The sequence below is a fragment of the Bactrocera oleae genome, chromosome 3, assembly GCF_042242935.1.
Source record: "Bactrocera oleae isolate idBacOlea1 chromosome 3, idBacOlea1, whole genome shotgun sequence".
Lineage (NCBI taxonomy): Eukaryota > Metazoa > Arthropoda > Insecta > Diptera > Tephritidae > Bactrocera > Bactrocera oleae.
In genome coordinates, this window is record NC_091537.1 from 85,100,560 (window position 1) to 85,122,524 (window position 21,965).

Consider the following 21,965-nt stretch of genomic DNA (forward strand, 5'->3'; position numbering starts at 1 on the left):
TTGTAATTGAAGATTTGATAATGCGCTGATAAATAGCAGTAGTGTAGCAAAGAAGTTTTCAAGGTCAAATGAGGGGTGAAGCGTTGAACGGCGCTACAGCTGCAAAACGACAATAGGGGTGTTCACGAAGCGACGAATGTTTTGTTTATTAAAAATTTAAAATTATAAAAAAATTAAGAAAAAACAATAACTTCGGCTGCACCGAAGCTATAATAGCGTCTACAGGTGCATTTCTTATGGCATAAGAGAGTATTAAAAGATCTTTATCTTAATTTTAAAGGATCAGTTTGTATGGCAGCTATATGCTATAAAGGTCCATTCTGAACAATTTTTCGAAAATTGTAACATTGCCTAAGCCAATATGAGAGAAAAGGACTTATGCAAAATTTCGAATCGATATCTCAAAAAGTGAGGGACTAGTTCCCGTATATACTAGACTCGAGTCAGCATACGTTAATGACAAAAGTAAATAAAGGAAAATCAACCAAATAGCGAATATTTATTGTTTTACATAAGCCAATTGTAGAATTAATCATAAGAGTAAGTTAGTTGGATAATTTTTTTATTGCGGTGGCCGGAAAGGCTGAACATTAATATATCAAAAAGGACCATTGGAACGAGAAAAGAGTCAAATTAATACAAATTTCTAAGTAATTTGGCTACCGACCATTATGAAGCTTTCTGACTGGTAGTAGCGTATACCCTTAATTGAAATTGTAACGGTTATGATTAAAGTATGACTATTTACCAAAAGTTTCAGAAAAAAGGTTTTACTAAAAATATAATATTGAATTTCTATTAGTACACTGCTTTTGCTTGAAGAAGATTTTTACACGCACCTTACCTAAGTCTTTTCTAAATTGTTAGAACGTAACGTCTCACACCATCTACTCGTTCATTACTTGCACGCACATAAAGTGTTGCTGAAAATGCTAACAAGCTAAATGCAACATGTTATGAAATGGAATTAATCAGCCAACAGAGCTGGTAGCGCCACACACCATTGTGGTGGTTACAGTGGTGGGTACGAAAGTTAGAACAGTGAAATTCTATAGAAAAAACGAGGTTGAGTTTCATTTTATACGATGTCTAGCAATTCAAACAAACTGCAATGAGCTACTAATAAAACTTATATAAATTTTATTAATTACAAAACTAATCATTTACATTTTCCGTCTATAAAGCAAATTTCGACACTAATGCAGTTATATCGAAGCCTTAATAAAGGATCCTGAAATATGATTATATATTGTAAGGTTATGGAGCATAATGCGCCTAATAATGACTTAAGTGCCTCCACTTGTGGTAAAAAATTCGTCCGATATTCCTCATAACTTTTTATTTTTAAAAGAAGAATAGAAAATTCAGAAAAATTTGGCAAAGTTTTTATAAATCTAAATAACTGTGACTTATTTACAACCACAAAATATATATATATATATATATATCAGGTTCTAATCACAAAGTTTAACGCAGATATGAGCGCATTTTTAAGACCAGACAAATATATCTACGAAAATCGTGTGAAAATTTCAAGTCAATCGATTCAACCTTTTGTAGAAATTTTCCTCACCGTCTTTGAAAACAGAGAAAGTTGCCATTTTTCAAAATCAAAAATTTGACTGGTCGATGGACCTGTATTAATCTATAGTAACAAAAATTTTTTTTTTTTGTTTTTGGATTTGAGACAATTTTAAGCAGAAAGTATTCCTCACCGCCAGACCCGTTTTTCGAAAGTCTTCCTGGAGATCAGCTATCGGATTAAGAGAATCCAAAATTTTGAAATGAGTAGTCAATTATAAAAGTATATAATATTTTGTAAATATGCATTTAAAAAAAATTCATAACAACGCGTTTTCGGACTTCCAAGTGTAAATAGTATAACCCCTTAAATTTTATACCAACAATAATGTAATCATATATATATATATTTGTACGACAGTTTAGTACGAATGCATTTGCAATAAGATAATTGAACAATCTGAGATACCGCCGAGTAAATTTCAACACATTGCGTGATAAAATGGACAAAACATCACATTTAAAGAATAGGAAATTAAAAAAAAAAAATTTAGTGATCTGATATTTGCTGACACTCAAAGAAATTCAATTAATTGCTTGGGTATTGGCAAGTTGAAGCGCGTAATGGCATTTGCATGACAAAGAAAATAACATGTGGGGACGTAATATACGGAAAACGACTTGCGATTTCAATAACTCAGCTGTAAGAACAGAGAAAAAAAGTATTAGAAAAAAAAATTCGATAAACAATAGTTGAGACACATGAACACAATGAGCAAATCAAGCGCACGTCACATTAAACCGCCAACGCTTAATCGACGCTAATCGTCAACCGGCTAGCCGCAGCGCAATGAATAAATTAAATTAAACACATAATACAGACTCTACATATAAAACAATAAAGGGAGAAACAAAGAATATTCATTAGAGAAAACAATGCATCCGAGAAGGCAGCTTGCGCGTTCGCTCGTTATTCGTCATCAGAGCGACGCTGGCAATTATTTACTTGCTCACTGAATAAATCAAACGTTGTTGTTGTTTTCGCGGTAACTAAAGTTTTTAATTGCATAAAACTTAAATAAATATACCGAATGATATTTTATCATTTGTCATTGACGTCGATTTGTAAAGTGTGTGCGAACTGTTGGCAACAGATTTTTTTCGGTCCTGTAATTATTTTTTATCAAGTTGTCTTTTATACTTGTAGGAGGCTTTCTGAGCTACTTATGTGTCTTAGTTATTACAAAAAAATTAATCTTTGCGGCTTAAGCACGAAATTGATTCAAAAAGTCACATTTCGTTCGATGCTAAGAATTTTTTTGTGAAATTCTCGACAGGTTTATGTTAAGAAATAAATATGTATATACAAGTACCTTATTGTACACGAGTACCTTACTTGAATAGAAGATTGAGGATGAAGATTTTCTGCGCATATAATAGGGAAGGAAATGGTTTTTAAAATGTCGATTTCGAATTTATTTTTGTATTTTTTTGTTTATAATAATCGATTAATCAAGCGAGATGACCGATAGATAGATAGAGATGACCGATAGTTTTCTTCAATATATTTATTTTTTTGCTGTATGTCATGAAGCGCGGTATTTGTTGTAACTAAAGGTCGTTCACATTAACATCGTCCAACTTAGGCGTGAAAAAGTCATTAATCATGGCTCTATAGCATTCTCCATTAACTGTAACATTATAGCCGGCTTCATTTTTGAAGAAATACATCTTAACAATTACTTATGGATTATCATCACTTCAAATGCGACTATTTGGTTTATTAGTGTACACATTCTACCAAAATTGAGCTACATTGCTGAGTAAAATTTTATTGTGAAAATCGATTATCGATCGGTGATCTTCTTGTTTTGGGCCCATTCACCGAACGTGCGACGCGCTGAATGGTCGTTCGGCTTCAATTCTTGCTCGGATTGGTTATTTTAAGTCAGCAAACCAAGATCCTTCTGCAAAATCTTCCTTAAAGTCGAAGAGAACATATTCAATTGTTGGGCAGTATGGCGGATGGACTCAATCGGGTCTTCTTCGATACTTTGCTTCACGGCAGCAATAGCGTCTTAGATGCACACTGTACGGCGTCTCAGAGGATGCGCATTATCCCTAAGAGTAAACGTGGTGCAAAACCGATCAATGGTTGCTCGAATTACCAACTCTCTGTGGCGATTATATCGACCGAATATTGGAGTCAGCGCATCGAACCATTATTTTGGTAATAAATTTACACGATTTGTAAATGCTATTTTGGAGTAAGTCTGTTCATTATAAAATGGCCAACCGAATTGAGTATAAATCTAGTAACAGTTGTTAAAAATACCAACTTCGACAAAAGTATTGCTTCATTGAAAACCACACATCTAAAAAAAATTCCCATTGTTATATGGTGGGGATTTTTTTGGTCAAGAATATCTTTAAAAGTTAAATAAAAAATCACCCAAAAAAATAACACAACTCCTTAATTAATTTAATATATTGAAAATTTAAATAGTTAACTGAAAAAATATGTAAATTTGATTTTAAATAAAAGAGTAACGAAGATTGCAATTAAAGTGTTCTTCAATATATGTAAATATGTAAATTTTAATGAAATAGAATATCTTAGTTTACACAAACAAAAAACGGGTTTACTGTGCGTCACTGTCCAAGATATCGACCTCTTAGCACACAGCATTTCTTCAGAAATTTTAGAATCACACGCATATTTATTTATTTACAGCGCTCGAGTGCGCGCTTAGCTTTCAAAGTGCACAAAACAAAGTTTATATATATTGATAATATATATATATAATTTTTATATTTGTATCGCACCTCAGCGCTTTTGCCCTACACACCCTACGCACACAAATCGTGCAGCATTAATTATATACCCGCAAGCGCTATTTACGAATTAACCAACTAATTCTTACCTGAATGAGTTTCAGCTGAATTAAACCGCTTTCGGACGGCTCAAACTGCTCAGTGAGAAGAAAGAAGTTTTTTCTTATACTTTGACCTCAGTAGTGGTGTAGTGTAGTGATTAACACTGACTGATGACACTGATACTATTTAGTATGACAATTATGTGGACTTGGTGTGTGTTTGTAAATGGAGCGCCATTTGCTGAGTGAGGCTAAAAAAAAAAATGGTTGTATGTTAATTACTTGCGTCCGGCGTTGGTATGCTGAGATTTTTCGCAGGTTTGCGCAGGTGCGTTGTTGTTGCAATTTTGCTACGCGCTAATTTCGTAGATGTTAATTTTCAATTATGCCCAATTATTGCCTTTGGTCGAGCGCGGCGCAACTGATTGAAGCTCATGGACGATCGACATGTTTCCTCACACACACCACACTCATACATACATACATTTATAGAGTTACCGCCAACTAGTGTAGACGCGTATGCCTTGTGTAGCTCTGTAACCAGTGCACTTTAACGCCGTTTTGTGGTTTATGGCGCCCAGCATTTGCCTGTAACACAAAAAGCAGCTTTAAAGCGCCTAAAAGCGGATTTCTATTGTTGCATTGTTCGCTTGCGCGTTTTTAGGCTAGGCAATCGATCTTTTTGTCTATGTAATTTAATATTTTTTTTTAAGCGTTTGTGTGTTTACGTTTGTGGTCTACAAAAAAAATACACACACCTTTGAACACATTAGACCCCACCACCCTCATGCTAGCTGTCATTAACACTGCGTACACTCCCCAGTTTTGGCGTTTCAAGTAACTGAGTAGCAGTAAATTGAACGAGAAACGCTGCTAACGTTCGCTAACACAGCATATGGCGTAGGTATTTACTTGCGACGTTTGCTTACGTCATCAATATAAAGTTTTCGTAAAAACTTTATTCGTAAGCACATCCTTAATTCTTGTACTTGTACATACAACACAACACAGTTGTATGCTCTACTCAAATATTTAATGTTTTATGTTGCCATGTGCGCACATTTTTTCAATAAATAAACAGGCAGCGCATAGCATAATGTGCGGGAAGTGTAATCGAGAAATAACTAGGATAGTCACCTTTATGTGTGGGTGTGTTTAACCTTCAAATATTATTTGTTCTTCACGTTTTTGTTTTCTCGGATTTGCTTTCATTTCGAATTTTTCCCCAAATGTTACAAAAGTTATCCGTCATAATTTTTTTGGCTAATGATACATGCAACTGTATATAAATTTATGTGCAATATTGCATATATAGCATATACGAATCTGAGAACTCTAAGACCAGACAGGCTGATTGAGTGAACCTTTGGAACGTATAATTTGCTTTTGTAGCAATATGCAAAAGCATGCAAACATAAAATTGAATTGAATGAAGCAATAATTTTTTTTTACTTTTTTACTTTACTTTTACTTTAACTCTTGCTACATATTGCTACAGAGAACAATGTTGTGTGTTGTGTACGAGTATATATAAATGATCTGGTTAACGAGTCGAGTTGAAAACCGGGTGACTGGCTGTCAGTAACCACGCCCACTCTCCATATAACAGTTATGTTAAAAAACAAAAATGCGTAAACTCACTGAATAAATGCGCCACAAGCATTAAATTTCACAGCCAAGCGGGTAGAGAGGAGCTTTATAGCAGCAGTTGTAAAATTTTGACAATGGGCATGGTACCGACCCACTTTTAACATAGGTGAAATCTTATAAGGTTATCCAAGCATTTCTATTATAAGTTGTGAAAATGGGCGAATTCAGATGACACCACGCCCTTTTCTGATAAAATAAATTTTTAAATATCATCTGTTTTTTTTTAACTTTACAGTATTCAAATAAAACATTAATGAAATTATCTAAATAAAACTTTTCACAAATAAAGCCCTCAAGGTATTTCATCTTACGCGCAAATTTCGTCAAAATCGGACTATAACTCTTCAAGGACACAAAAACCAAATATGTCCCTCAGTACATATAGATATTTTTACCGAACATATCGGTCAGTCTGTGAGGTCTAGTATTGAAATTTTGGAAAAATATGTTTATGATGAAAGCATTCCTTATGCCAAAAATGGGTAAAATCAGGTCAAAACTTTTCTTCGCCCCCATATGAAACGAATATAAATATTTTCGAACTTCCGGTTGACTAGAGGGACGCTCTTTTTAATAACAGTGCATCATCAAGACCTTATTAGATGAAATCAGTGCAATATTTTCCCTAGTTGAATCTCTTAATTACTTTGTGTTCGAAATCATAGGCAATTCTGTTATGAAGTCAATAGGCAAGGCTTCTTTTAATTCAAACAATTTTCGATAAATTTATGTGTGGACGAATTTGAATACTGCATATATTTTAATGTACACTACAGCAATTTCTTGCTTTCTTAAACTTTTTAATAGATTGGTGTTCGGTAAGATGCAGCTTTACTAAGCCCTTATCAACAAGTCAGTCAGATCTAGAAAAACGGAAAGAACACTACTTTATTTAGACTAATGTTTTACACCACAATCATTATAACTCTAAATTTACTAAAGATATTTTTTGTTTAAAATATCTTGTAATAAAAATTTTATTTATAAAATAATAACTAAAAACAAAAAGTTATTGTATTTAATTTATCAAATATCTGCTGGTAACGTTAAAAACTATTTTTCATACTAATTTTGTAGTGAATGGCAACTCTGCTTAAAATCAATAGCGATCACAGATTTTGTTTAGCTCGGCCTCTACACAGATCCCTTTTAGCTTTAAAACATGCATATTACAGAATCCGCATGATGAATAAACGTCCACTTTTCAAATTACTTTGTTCGGAGATTGAAAATATCACCGAAAATACCGAATATCACCGAAAATACCGAAAAATAATTCTGGTAAATTTTGATATTAAATTAATATTTTATGATTTTAAGATTTTATTTAGTGAAAAATATAAAAGAATTTAAAAATTATCTTTTATGATTTAAGGTTAGACTTTGATCTCAATAAAATTTACAATAAGTCGTGTTAGCAAAAAAATAATATTAGACATTTTTGTAGATCATTAAACTCCCTACATTTTCATTTTCACCACACAATAATTTGTTCCAAGCCATTAAACAACCAAGCTAATTATTTTTGCGTTCTATATATGGCAAATCAAAAACTATATAATATAAGTATAAATGTTACGAATATGATCTAAAACTCAGTATAATCTACATTCTACAAGTTTCAACCTTTTTCCTAGCGAATTTCATAAATCTTTAATACCTTTACTTATCAACTAATTTCAAAGTAATCTGAACTTTTACGACATTTAAATTGTTCTTTTACTTTTCGGTAGATTCATGTAGTATGTCGGTTAATTAAACTTTTTCGGAAAAAAAAAATATAACCATAATATTTACTATAATTTCGGTTGAGGAGCGCAATAAAAAATATCGTCAAAGCATTTCTATAGAACCACAAAGTGTATTTCTAGTTTATCTCTCATACCCTGGTGCTAGTATATTTATATCTTATAGGTCACCTATAAGTTTTCTCAGCAATAATTAGTACACATATTTGTCTAATTTCCAACCAGGGCACATTAGCTCATAATCAAATGTCTCTAAGTACTTTCAATGTAACACTTTGTTGACAACTTCAACTACCTCCTCATCTAATAGGTACAAATCGTATGCGTATATACATATATTATTACACTCACATACTAGCTGCTTAACAGCTTTTAGAATATCATTTAAACGACACTTTGGCGCCTTGGACGCTGTTACCCGGTGTGTATTGGTGTCAGCGAAGCAACAACGGCACATGTTGCTCTCTCTCGTTGTCTATACATAACATACATTTTCCCTGTACTGGGATACAAATATCCTTTACGATGCGTAACGTGTTTAACGAGGTCACACCACATGGCAAATGGGCCGACATATATATGTATATAAATAATGAAAATATATACATATGTATGCACATACATATCTTTTGTCTTCGAGTAAAAGACGCATACCTCACTCGTAGCAGCTACCTAGATATATATCTATATACTATAGGATATTTAGGTAAGCCAACGTTTGTTTACTTATTTATGTGCTTTATGCAATTTAATTGTATACACTTCATGGTCAATTTTATAAGTTAGTGCTGCTTCATTGTTTCAGTGATATGTGCGGCTTACACATACAAGCCAATTTGAGTTGTTCTAGGTAGGGTTTAAATGTTGAAGGCAAAAAATATTTTCGAGAAACAACTAACTAGCTTAGTAGGTAGAATTATTATTATTAAAATAATTTCAGTACATTTAAATTGTTAAAATAGTCCGGCAACAACACTTAACGGCAAAAATGCAATGACACTGATTAATTGTTGATTTTCGATTACAAAACAAGTTGCCCACACTCTACTTAATAAATATTCAAATTAATACTGTAAGTTTATACATACATATGCATGTGCTTATTTCCTTACTTTTGTAAAAAAAAAAAACCTATAACAAACGTTAACCGACGCTAGAATACCCTTCACAAATTAAAAAGTTTCCATACAAAAGCTTGATTTCGATCGGTCTGAACAGTATATTCGAATATTGTAGCGTTGTTTTAAACAAGAATTCACGCCGAATTTCGTGGAGATTCCTTGTCAAATTAAAAAGTTTTCCATAGAAGGACTTAAATTTAATTGACAAATTTGTATAACTGCTATATACTATAGTGGTTCGCTATCGGCGATTCCGACAAATGAACAGCTTTTTGTGGTGAAAATGACATGTGCAAAATTTCCGAACAATATCTTAATAACTAAAAGACTAACTCACATACTCGTATATACTCGTACAGATAGAAAGGCTAAATCAACTCAGCTCGTCACGCTGATCATTTATACTATATATGTTTTATAGGGTATCCGCTCTTTTCTGCTAGGTGTTATAAACTTCGTACCAAACTTAATATACCCTGTTCAGGGTATAAAAACAAAAATTCAGCAACAATTTCATTAACGACACGTGTTGTGGAAGTCAAAGCTGAATTACAACTTTAATTTTGTGTATAATAACGCAACGAGGAAAAAATCATTAGTAAATAACAGAATAGATTAAATCAAATGAATTACCTTACACAGAATTTCATACTATTATATTAAAATTGAAGCTGACTTCGTTTGATCACACTGAGCTTGCTTTAATTTCGTGTCTGTATAACAAAAGTACGCACGTGTGTATGTACATATTTACTTTAAAAAAATATTGGTTATACAAAAAATGCCGGACAAAACTGGTTTTGTTTGTGTATTTACCATTGTAATAAGAATAAAAATCGTTGAACTTTAGTAAATTGATCGTTCGGAAAGATTTTGATGAAGTAGGATAAATGATTGTAGCTGTCTCGTGATATTTATTCTGCGGCTAAAAAGCAAACTTGAAAACATAAATTCAAATATCAAATATGAAACTTATAGCTTAAATTTTTTCATTTTGCTCACTCACACTATTTCTTTTATTTTTTACTGTTGTTATAATCTTCTCTTTAGAATTTAAACCAATTGAGTTTTATTGTCTTTTCGAGTCTTCTTAAAAAAATTTTTTTTAATATTTTGTGATGGGTTTTAATTATTTGTGGATCTTATGCAAATTCACAATACAACACAGATTTATGATTTTATGATATTGGTATGTTTTTTACGCGTTAAATAACTATAACAACTGACACTCGCGCACAATTTCACCGAGCTGAGCCACTTGTTCAACTCTTTTGCTTATAATATTTGAAATATTAATAAAGCAACTAATTTTTTTTTAAAATAATGATATACATACATATGTATGTAAATACCTTATACTGAATATCACCCGTGCACTGCTGTTCTACAAATGCCAATAACTTTTATTTTAACTCACAATTTATTCACAGTTTGCACTCATTTTTTATTCTTACATTTTCATATCGCACTTTTCCACTATTTAGGCTTAACTTTTACTAAAATACATTTAATTAATCAATTATTTACTTTATGCCTAAAATTTTCACAAAAATTCAACAGCAAAAATAATTCAATAACAAAATGAACAGCTGATCGCATGCAGCAAGTTGTTGGTATTTGAATTGACGTTGTCAGCTGTGCGCGACGCACTTTGTTGCTTAACAAAGCAGCAGAGAAAATATATGTACATAAGTTCTCTGTAAGCAGACACATGTTGCTAGAGCAAATGTTGCGCAAAATAGCAAAATGTTGTGCGTGAAATATCAAAATAAATAAGTACTGCATAGCTATACACAAATTTAAATAATTAAAGAAGGAAAGTATTAAAATAAATACATTTAAATTAATAATGAAAGTAAATAATAAAATAAATAACTTATATTATTACAAAAGTAAGAAGGTTTGTCTTAACTAATTGAATGTATGTTGAGTATACAGGAATATACACGATTAAGCATGAGTTTACATATGAATATATGTATAATATTCATAGTTAGAACGAAAAGCAACAAATGCTTGCAAATACAGGTGTTATTCAGACTTTTAAACAATTTAAACTTAGACATGTATTTAAAGAAAAATGCGCTGTTTTAAAATATCAAACGCTTAATTGTTAGCAAATAATGCTTCGTATAAAATATTAATTCAGTTTAGACAGCTGTTCTTAATGTTACTTATGTACAATATATATAATAATAAGCTAGTTTGTAGTGAATCTTTCACATAATATATTATATATACAGATATAAGATTAAGCTATTCTAAAGAAAGGTTGGACTTATTTATGTCAACTATTTTAGTTGAACTTTCGTCAGCGAAGACTTGTAATACGTACATACCATACATACAAGTATATAGTCTAAGAAATTTTAAAAGGCTTCAAAACTGCCATTTAGCACTTGCCTATAGCTGATTACATTACCTGAGGTGTAATTTGCCAAATATTTCAATTGTCATTTCCTTCAGTGTAGGATTGGTATACCCTGTTCTTAATTGTGAAATATTTTAAATAATTATGTGCTGTTCTACAACATTGAAAGAAAAAGTATTTGACTCAATAATGCAAATTATATTTATAGAAGTAATTATATATTATATTTGCATGTATAAGTATATATAAATAAACTTTTATATATATGTTTACGTTTAATTGTGATATTTAAATTTAATTCCGCACATATGGGGAAAATAACATAGTTTTTGTGGGTTTCACGTTCAAGGTGACTTGTAGATTCTTATTGCAGAAAATGAAGAAAATAAATACACGATAAAATTATTATCTTACTTTATGCGTATTAAAAAAAAAATTGCAGCAAAAGATAAAAATAATAATAAATATTGCAATAAACAGGCTGATCAAATTTGAGATTTTTCCGTTAAAAAAACACACTTAGTGTATGCAGTCAGAAAAGTCTAATTCGGGAATTAAAAAAACCACTGTATCATTTTTTTTGAATATTTGAAGGTATACAGATTTTAAGAATACACAGTAAAATTTTCGATGAAAAAAATTAAATATTTGAAAAGAAGATTCTTCGCTCTTTTCTTATAGACTCACCTAGGGCCGAAAAATAAATCAAAAGTTGATGACATGGCAGCGTTTTTAAAAACTACGTTGAATTTTACCAACAATTTCGGTCGTTTTTGTCATGCCAAAATTCGATTTTTCATTAATTCGAACAGGTCGGTCATGGTATACAAAATATGCCCATATAAGTGACAATATTTGTATAATTTGTCTCCGATTAGATGTCAAGCCTGTCATTCAAGCAAATTTAAAAAATTTTGTTTTGAGAAAAACTCGTTTATAGATAAACTGATAATTGAACTGAGCGGTTACACTTTGAAAGGCTGTAACTCAAAAACTATCTCGAATATGAAAAAATAAAAATTAATTTTTTGTTTAATTTCATACGAGTTATGCCTCTTAACTTATTCGCTATATTTAATAATATATGGATTTTATCTGTTCCCAAAACTGAAAGATTAATGCGAGAATGCGCTTTAAGCTGGTAATGAGCATATTTAATATTATATGTAGAATAGTAAGTTCGCAGAAGAAACTAAGTAGTAAGACATAAATTAAATAAGTGTACGCTAAATTTAATAAATCGTTAAAATGATTACGAAAGCTCAAGAGGAGTACAAGAGAAGAAGGAAGGCAATAATAAAAATGTATAGTGAGATTTTTTTGTTTTTGCTACAGTGCGGGCTTAATATGATGGAAATAGATTTTCTTGTCAAATATTTTATATGTTTTAGTAATTATTTGTTTTTTCTTTTAAATCATTTTAGGAACGAGCTACCGAAAATATTAATTAGTTTTGCACACTTTCCATCAAAATAAAATATATTTAAAAATATTTACTACTTAATATATAAATTTGTACAAGTCAAAATTGTTTTTACTTCAAATATGTTTTTTCCTTTCTCTTTTGTTTTGAAAAGAAAAAGCGAAACAAGATAATTACATATTTTCACTCTTCTTAGTTATTATAATGAATCAGCATTCAGCATATTTTAATTGTGGTGGCTTTTGCTTTAAAAGCCCATATTTCAATATGTAAAAATATAAATATATGTATGTATGTAAATAAGTATAGAACTGCGAGTGTTCTGATATTGTTATACAAATATAAATATGTAAACTTACAATATAATACATGCATACATACATACATACATACATACCTACGTATGGGCGTAAGTTCAGCTAAAGTGCGGTTAAATGATTGGCCTTCCATTTACCTGTGATAAAATGACTTTACGGCAGCATGACTATTGATTCATGGCACGTTTTGTTGCCAACGCCTCATTGTTGCTATTTTAACTCGTCAACATTTAATTTATATACTTTGCTACTTAACAACACACAGTGTGGCTGTGAGTGAATTGATTACTTGCAGTTGTAAGGAAATTTATATACCCTTTTAGTATATATGTATGTATGTATATGCATAGTTAATTTTATATACTATGTATGTGACTGAAAATAAATATTTATTTACCTGTTTAAGCAGAAATTATTTTAATTAGTATAAATATGAGTTTGCTAACATTTTTTTCAGCGAGTTTAAAAACATAAAGAGGGTGCTTTTTTGAGGTAAAAAATCATAGTTTAAAAAATGTGTACATTTATTTCCTATATAATGGTATTGCAAGAAACTAACAATTTGAAATTTTGATCGTTAAATGATCTTTAACGATGAGCCAATTTTCTACTAAAGGGGAAAATAAGGATTAGACGCTTCAAACATTAAACTTTTTAATTCAAAAATTGTAGTAAAACTCTTGAAAAATATATATATTTGAAAATGCCGACTCGTTCTATTGTGCTACGTTTAATAAGATACAAGAAATGTGAAATTACAAAAAAAAATGTATTTTGTGCATATCTTAGAGTCTATGTCAATTCTATATTAAAATTACCTTACTAAATTTTAAAATGATTATCTCAAATATTTTTTGAGTTAGAGGCTTCTAATATGTACTCGCTCAATTGAATGAGTCTTGCCTTTAAACGGGTTTTCGAATTTGCTGCAGTGATAACTAGGCACATGATCCAATCACTATCAAATATTTTCTGCATGTTCTGTACATATGTATCTAGTTTTCCAATCTAACTCTGTATCTAATGTTCCCTGACTCTATTGTCTTCTCTCTGAATCAACCTGTGCTCCTGATGAAGTTCATCAGTATAAATAGTTGTATGTGAGCAACTTCCAATACGTCGTCTAGGAACCCTCGAGCGATTTTTTTATTTAATAAAAAACTCATCAAAATCATTGCTCAATTGATGTACCAACCAAGTTTCCTACCTTAACAACTACATCTTTATAATTTTCCTGCATTTTATTTCAAATAAATTTTCTACAGCTCTAAAAAAGCACCCCCATATGTGTCTACATAATTATATATTTAGCAACCAACAATTCTGCTATCTCTCAACAACGCCCGGTGTTAATCTGGTGTACTTATGATAAAGAAATCTTTTTGAAAACAAACCACTTAGTTATTTATGAGCATTTAAGAGCCTGACGACCTTTTTAGCATCTTTAATAGTCAATTTTAGCTTACGAAATTGACAATGAAAAACAATTGTCTGACTTATCTGCGGTGTTAGTAGACAGCGATTTGTTTAGCATAGCTGAATATTTCATGAGCAATAACGGAAATCAACTAAAAACCGCATATGAACATTTATATTTATGTGTATGTACATATATATATATCAATGTGTAAATATATACATATATATATCCATATGTATATATAAGTAAATATGCTCTGAAAATATTTTGTTACGTATACGCCAACGCCAACGCGATGCGGTTTTGCTATTTAGATTACCAGCACTTTGGCGTTATATAGCCAGTATATAATATTTATACACACATACTAATACGTATTTACACTTTAAACTGCACTTAATATACAAATATATGTCATATGTGCAGTAAATTATTTATTGACTGCATTCCCTAAGTTGCTATCATAATAATATATTGCAAGAAACTATCGACCGTTATGAATAACACGCTCGTGCACACGTTTCATTTGCGAAGTAAACACCTCACTTGTGATTACAAGTAACTCATTTCCATTACGCTGACTGATTACAAGCAACAAAAACAAAACAACACAACAACAACCACATACGAGTATGCAAAAGTATATATGAAAAACAAAACTAATAAAACCTACCAAGTTAAAGTCGATTGTAAAGTGTCGTTGCAAATGTTTATTGCAAAAATCCATGCAAAATATTTGTACGTATATAGTATTTTTGGAATATTAATTTTTAATGCGCAAAAATGGGAAAATATTCGACGTAGTTGTCACAGACATAAATTACAACAATGTTGCAATGAAATTGAGACACCCTACAACAATTATTAGCGGTATGCTAGCTAAGCAGTTAATTTCAGAAAATAGATAAAGTTAAAGTGTTTAAACTGATATGCGAAGGCGATGTCAGACTTGGTCAAATGCCAAAACATTCATTAGGACAGATTAAAATCTAAGGCGATTTGTTTATCACATAATTTCCGCGGGACACCCAGGGTCTACAATTTAAACTAGTAAAAGCGCGTAAGTCGAGAGGAAAGTGTATCAGTGATACTAATTCGTAATTACTAGGCTAACTCGAGAGGTTAAGTTAGGTTCGATGGCTGCTCCTCAAGATGGAGCTGGCACTTGGACTACTAAATGTATCCCTTTGTGAAGCCAAAAAATTAGAATTCCTGTATCCGATCTTATAAGTCGTCAAAGCGCCATGAGACGAATACAAATCTGCTTAGGCGTTTAATTTCTATTTCCACTAGCTCAGTGGGGTATCTGAAAGTGTAAGCAACAAAGAATTTAAGACTTGATCTCAAAGGTGGGACAATCAAAAAGGAAGTGCTGAGATGTTTCTAACCTTCTTCTATACAGCTTCTACAGCTCGCATCCGGTTAGATTTTTAACCTCACAACGTTGATGCGGATAGCACAAGGACTTGTTAGTCTTTAAAATTCTGCGACAGTGCAAGAACTGATGGTCGCCCAACGTTGGCAAAGCTCCCACGAAACCCAGCTTTACCGTAGTAAAATGCGAGAAGAAAGCGAAGCACCAACCCAAGAAATTTACTGATAGCATGGCTAAGCTGCCTTTCCATATCAGCTCGTCAGCTTTGCAGTTACCTGCGATTCCGCTGAGGACTGGCACCCATACTAGTCTCATCAAAAAGTACGTTCATAGTCAGTTCTTTAAAAAAGGCTGCACTCTGGAGCAGTAAATCTACCGCTACCTTAATGGTAACAACCTCGGTTTGAAAAAAGTTGTAGTAATCAGGAAGCCTGAAACTGAAGTTGATAGAGAGCTCCTGAAAATATACTCCTCCATCAACCTTCACTACCACTCTCCTCTCTCAGATATTTGGGCAGAGATTATACCGCCAGAGTTTGGTTTGACGACTCCATGATCCAAAAGATCCGGTATAAAATCAAAGCGTGCGAAGATTTCCGAATGTTCAGACACATGTTCATTTCGAAACCCAGGTTCTCTGAGTTTAATAGCAACTTTAAAATAAACAGGACATTAAAGGTTTACGTTCGTTTCTATAGTCAATTTTTTAGGGGCGTCTCTACAGATTCTTATGTCTCCAAAAACTTCCTCTAGTCTCTAATAGTTTTATACTTATAAGGCTGAGCTAAATCTGAGCCAGCTACCGAACTCTTTGTCGAGAAAGAAGGGATTATTAAAATACATAACGGAGTTTCAACCATTAATTTAGAAAATACTAGTTTATATCATTTATCAAATTTAACTAACTTAACATTCCGCATCTTTACTTACAGGTCAGCTGATGCTATTCTACATTATTTTCTACATCGTACTCGCCGGTTTATTTGCGATCTGCATGCAGGGTCTATTCGCCTCTCTGAGCGACAAAGAACCGACTTGGAAATTGGAAAGATCATTGATTGGCACAAATCCCGGTTTGGGCTTTCGTCCACTGAGCAACGAGACGGAACGCGGCTCGGTTATACAATTCGATACAAAGAAGCCAGTCGAGGGCGCCTATTGGACGGGTTTGGTTGATCAATTTCTCGTTGGTGAGTTTCATATACAAAAAAACAACCTCAAATTTTCTAACCAACATTTGTTTTTGTTGACTTGACAGAATACCGCAGCTCTGGCGAGAAGAAATTCTGTAATTTCAATCAAACAGTTGGCGCCAATAAGGTCTGCGTTGTCAATGTGGATAACTTTGGACCATGCTCCAAAGAAACTGGTTACGGTTATCAAAATGGACGTCCTTGCATTTTCTTGAAATTGAATAAAATTTTCAACTGGGTGCCGGATTTCTATGAAAATTTAAAGACACTGCCCACAGAAATGCCTTCTGATCTCAAAGAACACATTGGCAATTTAACTGAAATTGAGGTGAGTTATGGTTACATTATATGATTAAAGTTTAGAGGAGGGTTTAAAAAATAGAATGCAAACAAATATAATATATCTTGAGGTTACCGAACCCCCACGAACCTAGCAGAGTTTTCGTTGCTGGTGCTGGCCGCCTCGCACCTTATCACTTCCTACATTTACAATCGGCTGATTTATGCGACTCCCACTATTGTTTGCACTACCTTTGGTGGGGGACCTATATTCCAGAAGGTATGGTCCTAAGGTTATCTCTGTACAAAGGCCAAGGTGAGGGTTGACACATGCCCTTATAGAGCAATGCGTTCAGAACCCACCAGCACAAAAAGAGAGTCTTCTCAACCTACACTTATCACATCAACTTAATGGTGATGGGAATGAAACGTACTCTGAGGCCTGCCAGGGTTTTAATGGGACGAAAGGAGTCTCGGCGTTAACACATAAACAAATTCTGCAGTTCAATGTTCAACCAATCCTAAAACCTAGTTTGTGTCAGATCCGAGGTCAGATGTCCGTTAGGAATTTTATCGAGGCCGTATTTAGCGTTACCCAGGAACCACCGCACGGAGGCGAGCCACTCTACATTCCAAGAGACATAGAGTCCGTTTTATGTGTAATTTCTATAAATCACAGTTATGTGAACTCTGAGATGGCAATTTGCTATATTAATGTTTTCGTTATGACATGGGTTGGTCTATACCGATATTTGGGTTTGCTTTACTATTACATAAGTTTTTTAATCAAAAAATGTATATCATACAAAATTCTAAACTAGCGTTTTCTTTTTTTACTCTACTCAGCGCAAACAAATCTGGGTGTCATGCAAAGGTCTGCATCCCATCGATGAGGAAAGCATTGGTGACATGAAGTACTATCCCGGCCGTGGCTTCCCCACCTTCTACTATCCATACCTCAACCAACCTGGCTACCTTAGTCCACTGATTGCTGTACAATTTGAAAAACTGAAACAAAATCAACTCGTGGACATCGAATGTCGCGCGTGGGCCAGGAACATCATCTATAGCGGTAGTTTAAACGCACGAACCGGTTCGGTTACTTTCCAGCTGTTCGTCGATTAAATGTTGCGAAGCATATTTGCGATAGCAACAGCAACAATAAGAAGCTACAAAAAATATACTTGTAAAAAAACAACAGCGACTTGAAAAATAAATACAAACTCGGAGAGAGGCGAGGAGAGAGGTGCAAATTCGAAGGAAGAGATTAAAGAGTTGAAAACAGTTTGAAATGCATTAAAACGCTTACTTGCTTATCTTTTTATCTAATCCAACAAATGTTTCTTAGAAATGCAGAGCAAGCCAAGAAAATATTTTTATAGAGTCGCCAGAGAGTTGTTGCAGCGAGCATAAAGTAATTAATGGAGCGTTCAAAACCGTTAAATAGCAAATATATTTGTAAACGAAAAATTTTGGGTAGAAAAAGAAATGTGGTAAACAAATGTTATGTATTTTTTTTATTTTAAGTTATTCAAGTGAGTTAAAAATAAAATGTGTATATCTAAGCAAAATTAGAAATATCAGAAAAATGCAAAATTCAAGAATTAGTAAAAAAATTTTAAATCAAAAAACAAAAAAAAATTGTGTGAACGCAAAAAATAAAGTAAAGCGACACTAAAAAATATTTTCAGCTCAAAAATAAATTGAAAAGAAATGTCACATGAGCGCTCACACCTACACCAACACACACATACAGCATTGTATTGTGCAATTCGCGGATACATATTTATATTATTTGTTTTATGAATTTTACAAGCAACAAAAATTGTATTAAAACTCGCATACGTCAATATGAATAAAAATCAAAACCAGTTCTTAAAATCCTTAGAGTTGCATAAAAATTAGTAATAATTATCTGTAGATAATTTTAGTGAACTTTACACGCAGTTGCATGCTTTGTATATGCACATTTGCGAATTCCGTACCACACGCATACACACAAACGTAAAACACATACACACAAATACGAAACTCATACACATATACAAAGGCAAACACCAACAGCAGTGAGAGGCTGCTGAGGAATAAATTAAATTTTTAACTCTTAATTTTGATTTAGTCAAAAATAATTATGTACTTTCTAAGCTGAATTTATGAGTATTTATGTATGTATGTAAAAAGTTGTAAATTAATAATAATAAAATAAATAAAAATTATTACAAAAAAAATAAAATAAATAAAATACTATTTTGTTTAAGACAATGTGATGTTAAGAGTATATACTAAAATTTTGCGGGTTTAAATTGAAATGAAAATTACAAAATTTAATTTTTTTTGATAATAGTTAATAAATTTTTTGCTAGTAATATTATTATTATTTCGATATAATAAATTTTACTTAAATTTTAAAACCTATTTCGCAACTAAATTTTAAAAAAAATATATCGATTTTTTGCAAATTAAATTTTCTGAAATTATTTTTTTTCTAACCAAATTTACTTAAATGAAATTAAAATAAAATAAAAAATTTTCTAATTAAATTTTCTTAAATTAAATTTAAAAAATATATAACTTTTTTGATTAAATTTGTTCCTTAAAAAATATTACTAACTGAAATTCAAAAAACATTACAAAATACCAATTTTCTTTTATAATAATTTATAAATTTTTTGTTTATATAATTTTTTTGCGTTAAAAATGTTTAACTGAATTTTAACACCTACTTCGAAATTATATTTTTAATTATAAATAATTGTTTCTAACTAAATTTTCTTAAATTAAATTTTTTTCAAACAAATTTTTTTGTAATTAATTTCAATAAATTAAAGTTTTTCCATAATAATTTATTTTTTCCTTATTAAATATTTATACCCTGAATAGTAACACCCAGGCGGAAACAGAGAACTTATATACATAAATGATCAGCATGATGAGCTGAGTTGATTTAGCCATGTCCGTCTGTCCGTCCGTCTGTCTTTATCTACGCGAACTAGTCCCTCAGTGTTTGAGATATCGATCTGAAATTTTACACCCATCCTTCTCTCACCAAGAAAATGTCATTGTCGGAATGGCCGATATCGAAACACTATAGCATATAGCTGCCATATCAACTGAACGATCGGAGTAAAGTGCTTGCATGGAAAACTCTTTCATTTCATTTGACACAAAATCATCACGAAATTTGGCATGGATAATTGTCTAAGGCAACAATGTATAATACTTTTCGCAAAAATTGTATAGATCGGATAATTGATGATGATGAACGATCGGAATAAAGTGTTTATTTGACGAGGTATATTTACGAAATTATATCGAAATCAAGTTCTTGTAAGGAACCTTTGTATTTTTGAAGGGTATTATAGCTTCGGTGCAACCGAAGTTAACGCGTTTCCTTGTTTAGAATTAGTGTACAAAGTAAAGAATTTTTCGCATAAAATTATTAGCAGTTTACATATTTTAAAAAGAAAATTATAAAAATCTAAATTTTTTAATGATAATTAAAAATTTTTTCGTTAATATTATTTTTTTCGTTTCAAAACTTTTTCGAAATTTAATTAAAAATAATAAAAATTTTTTTCTACTTAAATTTTCTTAAATTAGTTTTTTAATTTATTAAATTTTTTAATTAACATTTTTTTACTTAAATTAAAGTATCAATTAAATTTTAAATTTTCTATAATTTTAAAATAAATAAAAACAAATAAATATTTTTCCAACTAAATTTTGGTAATGTAAATTTGAATAAAATAAAAAAAAAATGTCTAATTAAATTATCGTAAATTAATTTTATTCCTAATTAAGTTTTATTGAATTAAATTTTTACCAATAAAATTTTCTTAAATAAAATTAAAGTAATAGTACTTTCTAAATAATTTTTTTCTTTAAAGAGTTTCAAAAGTTTACTTAAACTATCGTCAGTATTTTTTCCGAGATTTTTCACAATTTTTTTTTGTACTTTTGATCCAAATTCAATTTTCACTTTTCCATTTTATTTTGAATTTTCTTTGCAACACTGCATAATTTGATTTAAGTTTTAATATAAGTAAGCTTTAAAACTTAATTAATATTACGCCCTGAATTGCTTGACATCTGACAACACCAATAACATAAAATAAATTGAATAACCGTGAGCAGCACCGGTTAATTATACTTATACACACTAGATGCAGTTAGCGCATTATATAATAATATTGCGAAACAATTTTAAATAAAATTACATAACACCATATTAATCAATTTTCAAACATGCATAGAAATAAAGTTAAATAATGTTAAATAAGTATACAATAGTTATTTGAATTAATTAAGTAAAATATTTATTTAGTTATTTCAAAAATTACAATTCATGTTATTTGTACAATATCGTAAAAATAAAATTTTAAAACCTGAAAACCTACAGGATGTTTATTGGTTTGATATTTGGTTTTTTATGGTCTAAAGTTAATGGTATTTTACAATATCATTTGTGGCATTATTCACATACAGATATTCACACTGAAGTAAACTGTAACTTTTTTTCAAAATTTTTTAAATTAAATTTTAACAAATATTTTCTTTTTTTCAATTTTTTTTTTTAGGTAAATTTTTTAATTTTTAGGTAAAAAATATTAAATTGAAGGAAATATTAATTTTAAGAATAACAAACGAAATTGTTAACTTCGGCTGCACCGA

The 21,965-nt window shown here is 31.2% G+C and overlaps 1 protein-coding gene and 1 long non-coding RNA gene across 2 annotated transcripts in view; one reads left to right on the plus strand and one right to left on the minus strand.

Moving 5' to 3' along the window:
- LOC118682291 (uncharacterized) overlaps window positions 1-4,713 on the minus strand; it is a 79,294-nt gene extending 74,581 nt beyond the window's left edge. The window contains exon 1 of the long non-coding RNA XR_004978040.2: window positions 4,446-4,713. This is a non-coding gene — a long non-coding RNA (uncharacterized lncRNA). The remainder of the gene's footprint in view (window positions 1-4,445) is intronic.
- nrv1 (nervana 1) overlaps window positions 1-21,690 on the plus strand; it is a 45,261-nt gene extending 23,571 nt beyond the window's left edge. The window contains exons 3-5 of the mRNA XM_014247223.3: window positions 16,755-17,012; window positions 17,081-17,343; window positions 18,141-21,690. Coding sequence (XP_014102698.2) covers window positions 16,755-17,012; window positions 17,081-17,343; window positions 18,141-18,419 — 800 coding nt within the window. The 3' untranslated portion in view covers window positions 18,420-21,690. The remainder of the gene's footprint in view (window positions 1-16,754; window positions 17,013-17,080; window positions 17,344-18,140) is intronic.
- The last annotated feature ends 275 nt before the right edge of the window (window positions 21,691-21,965 follow it).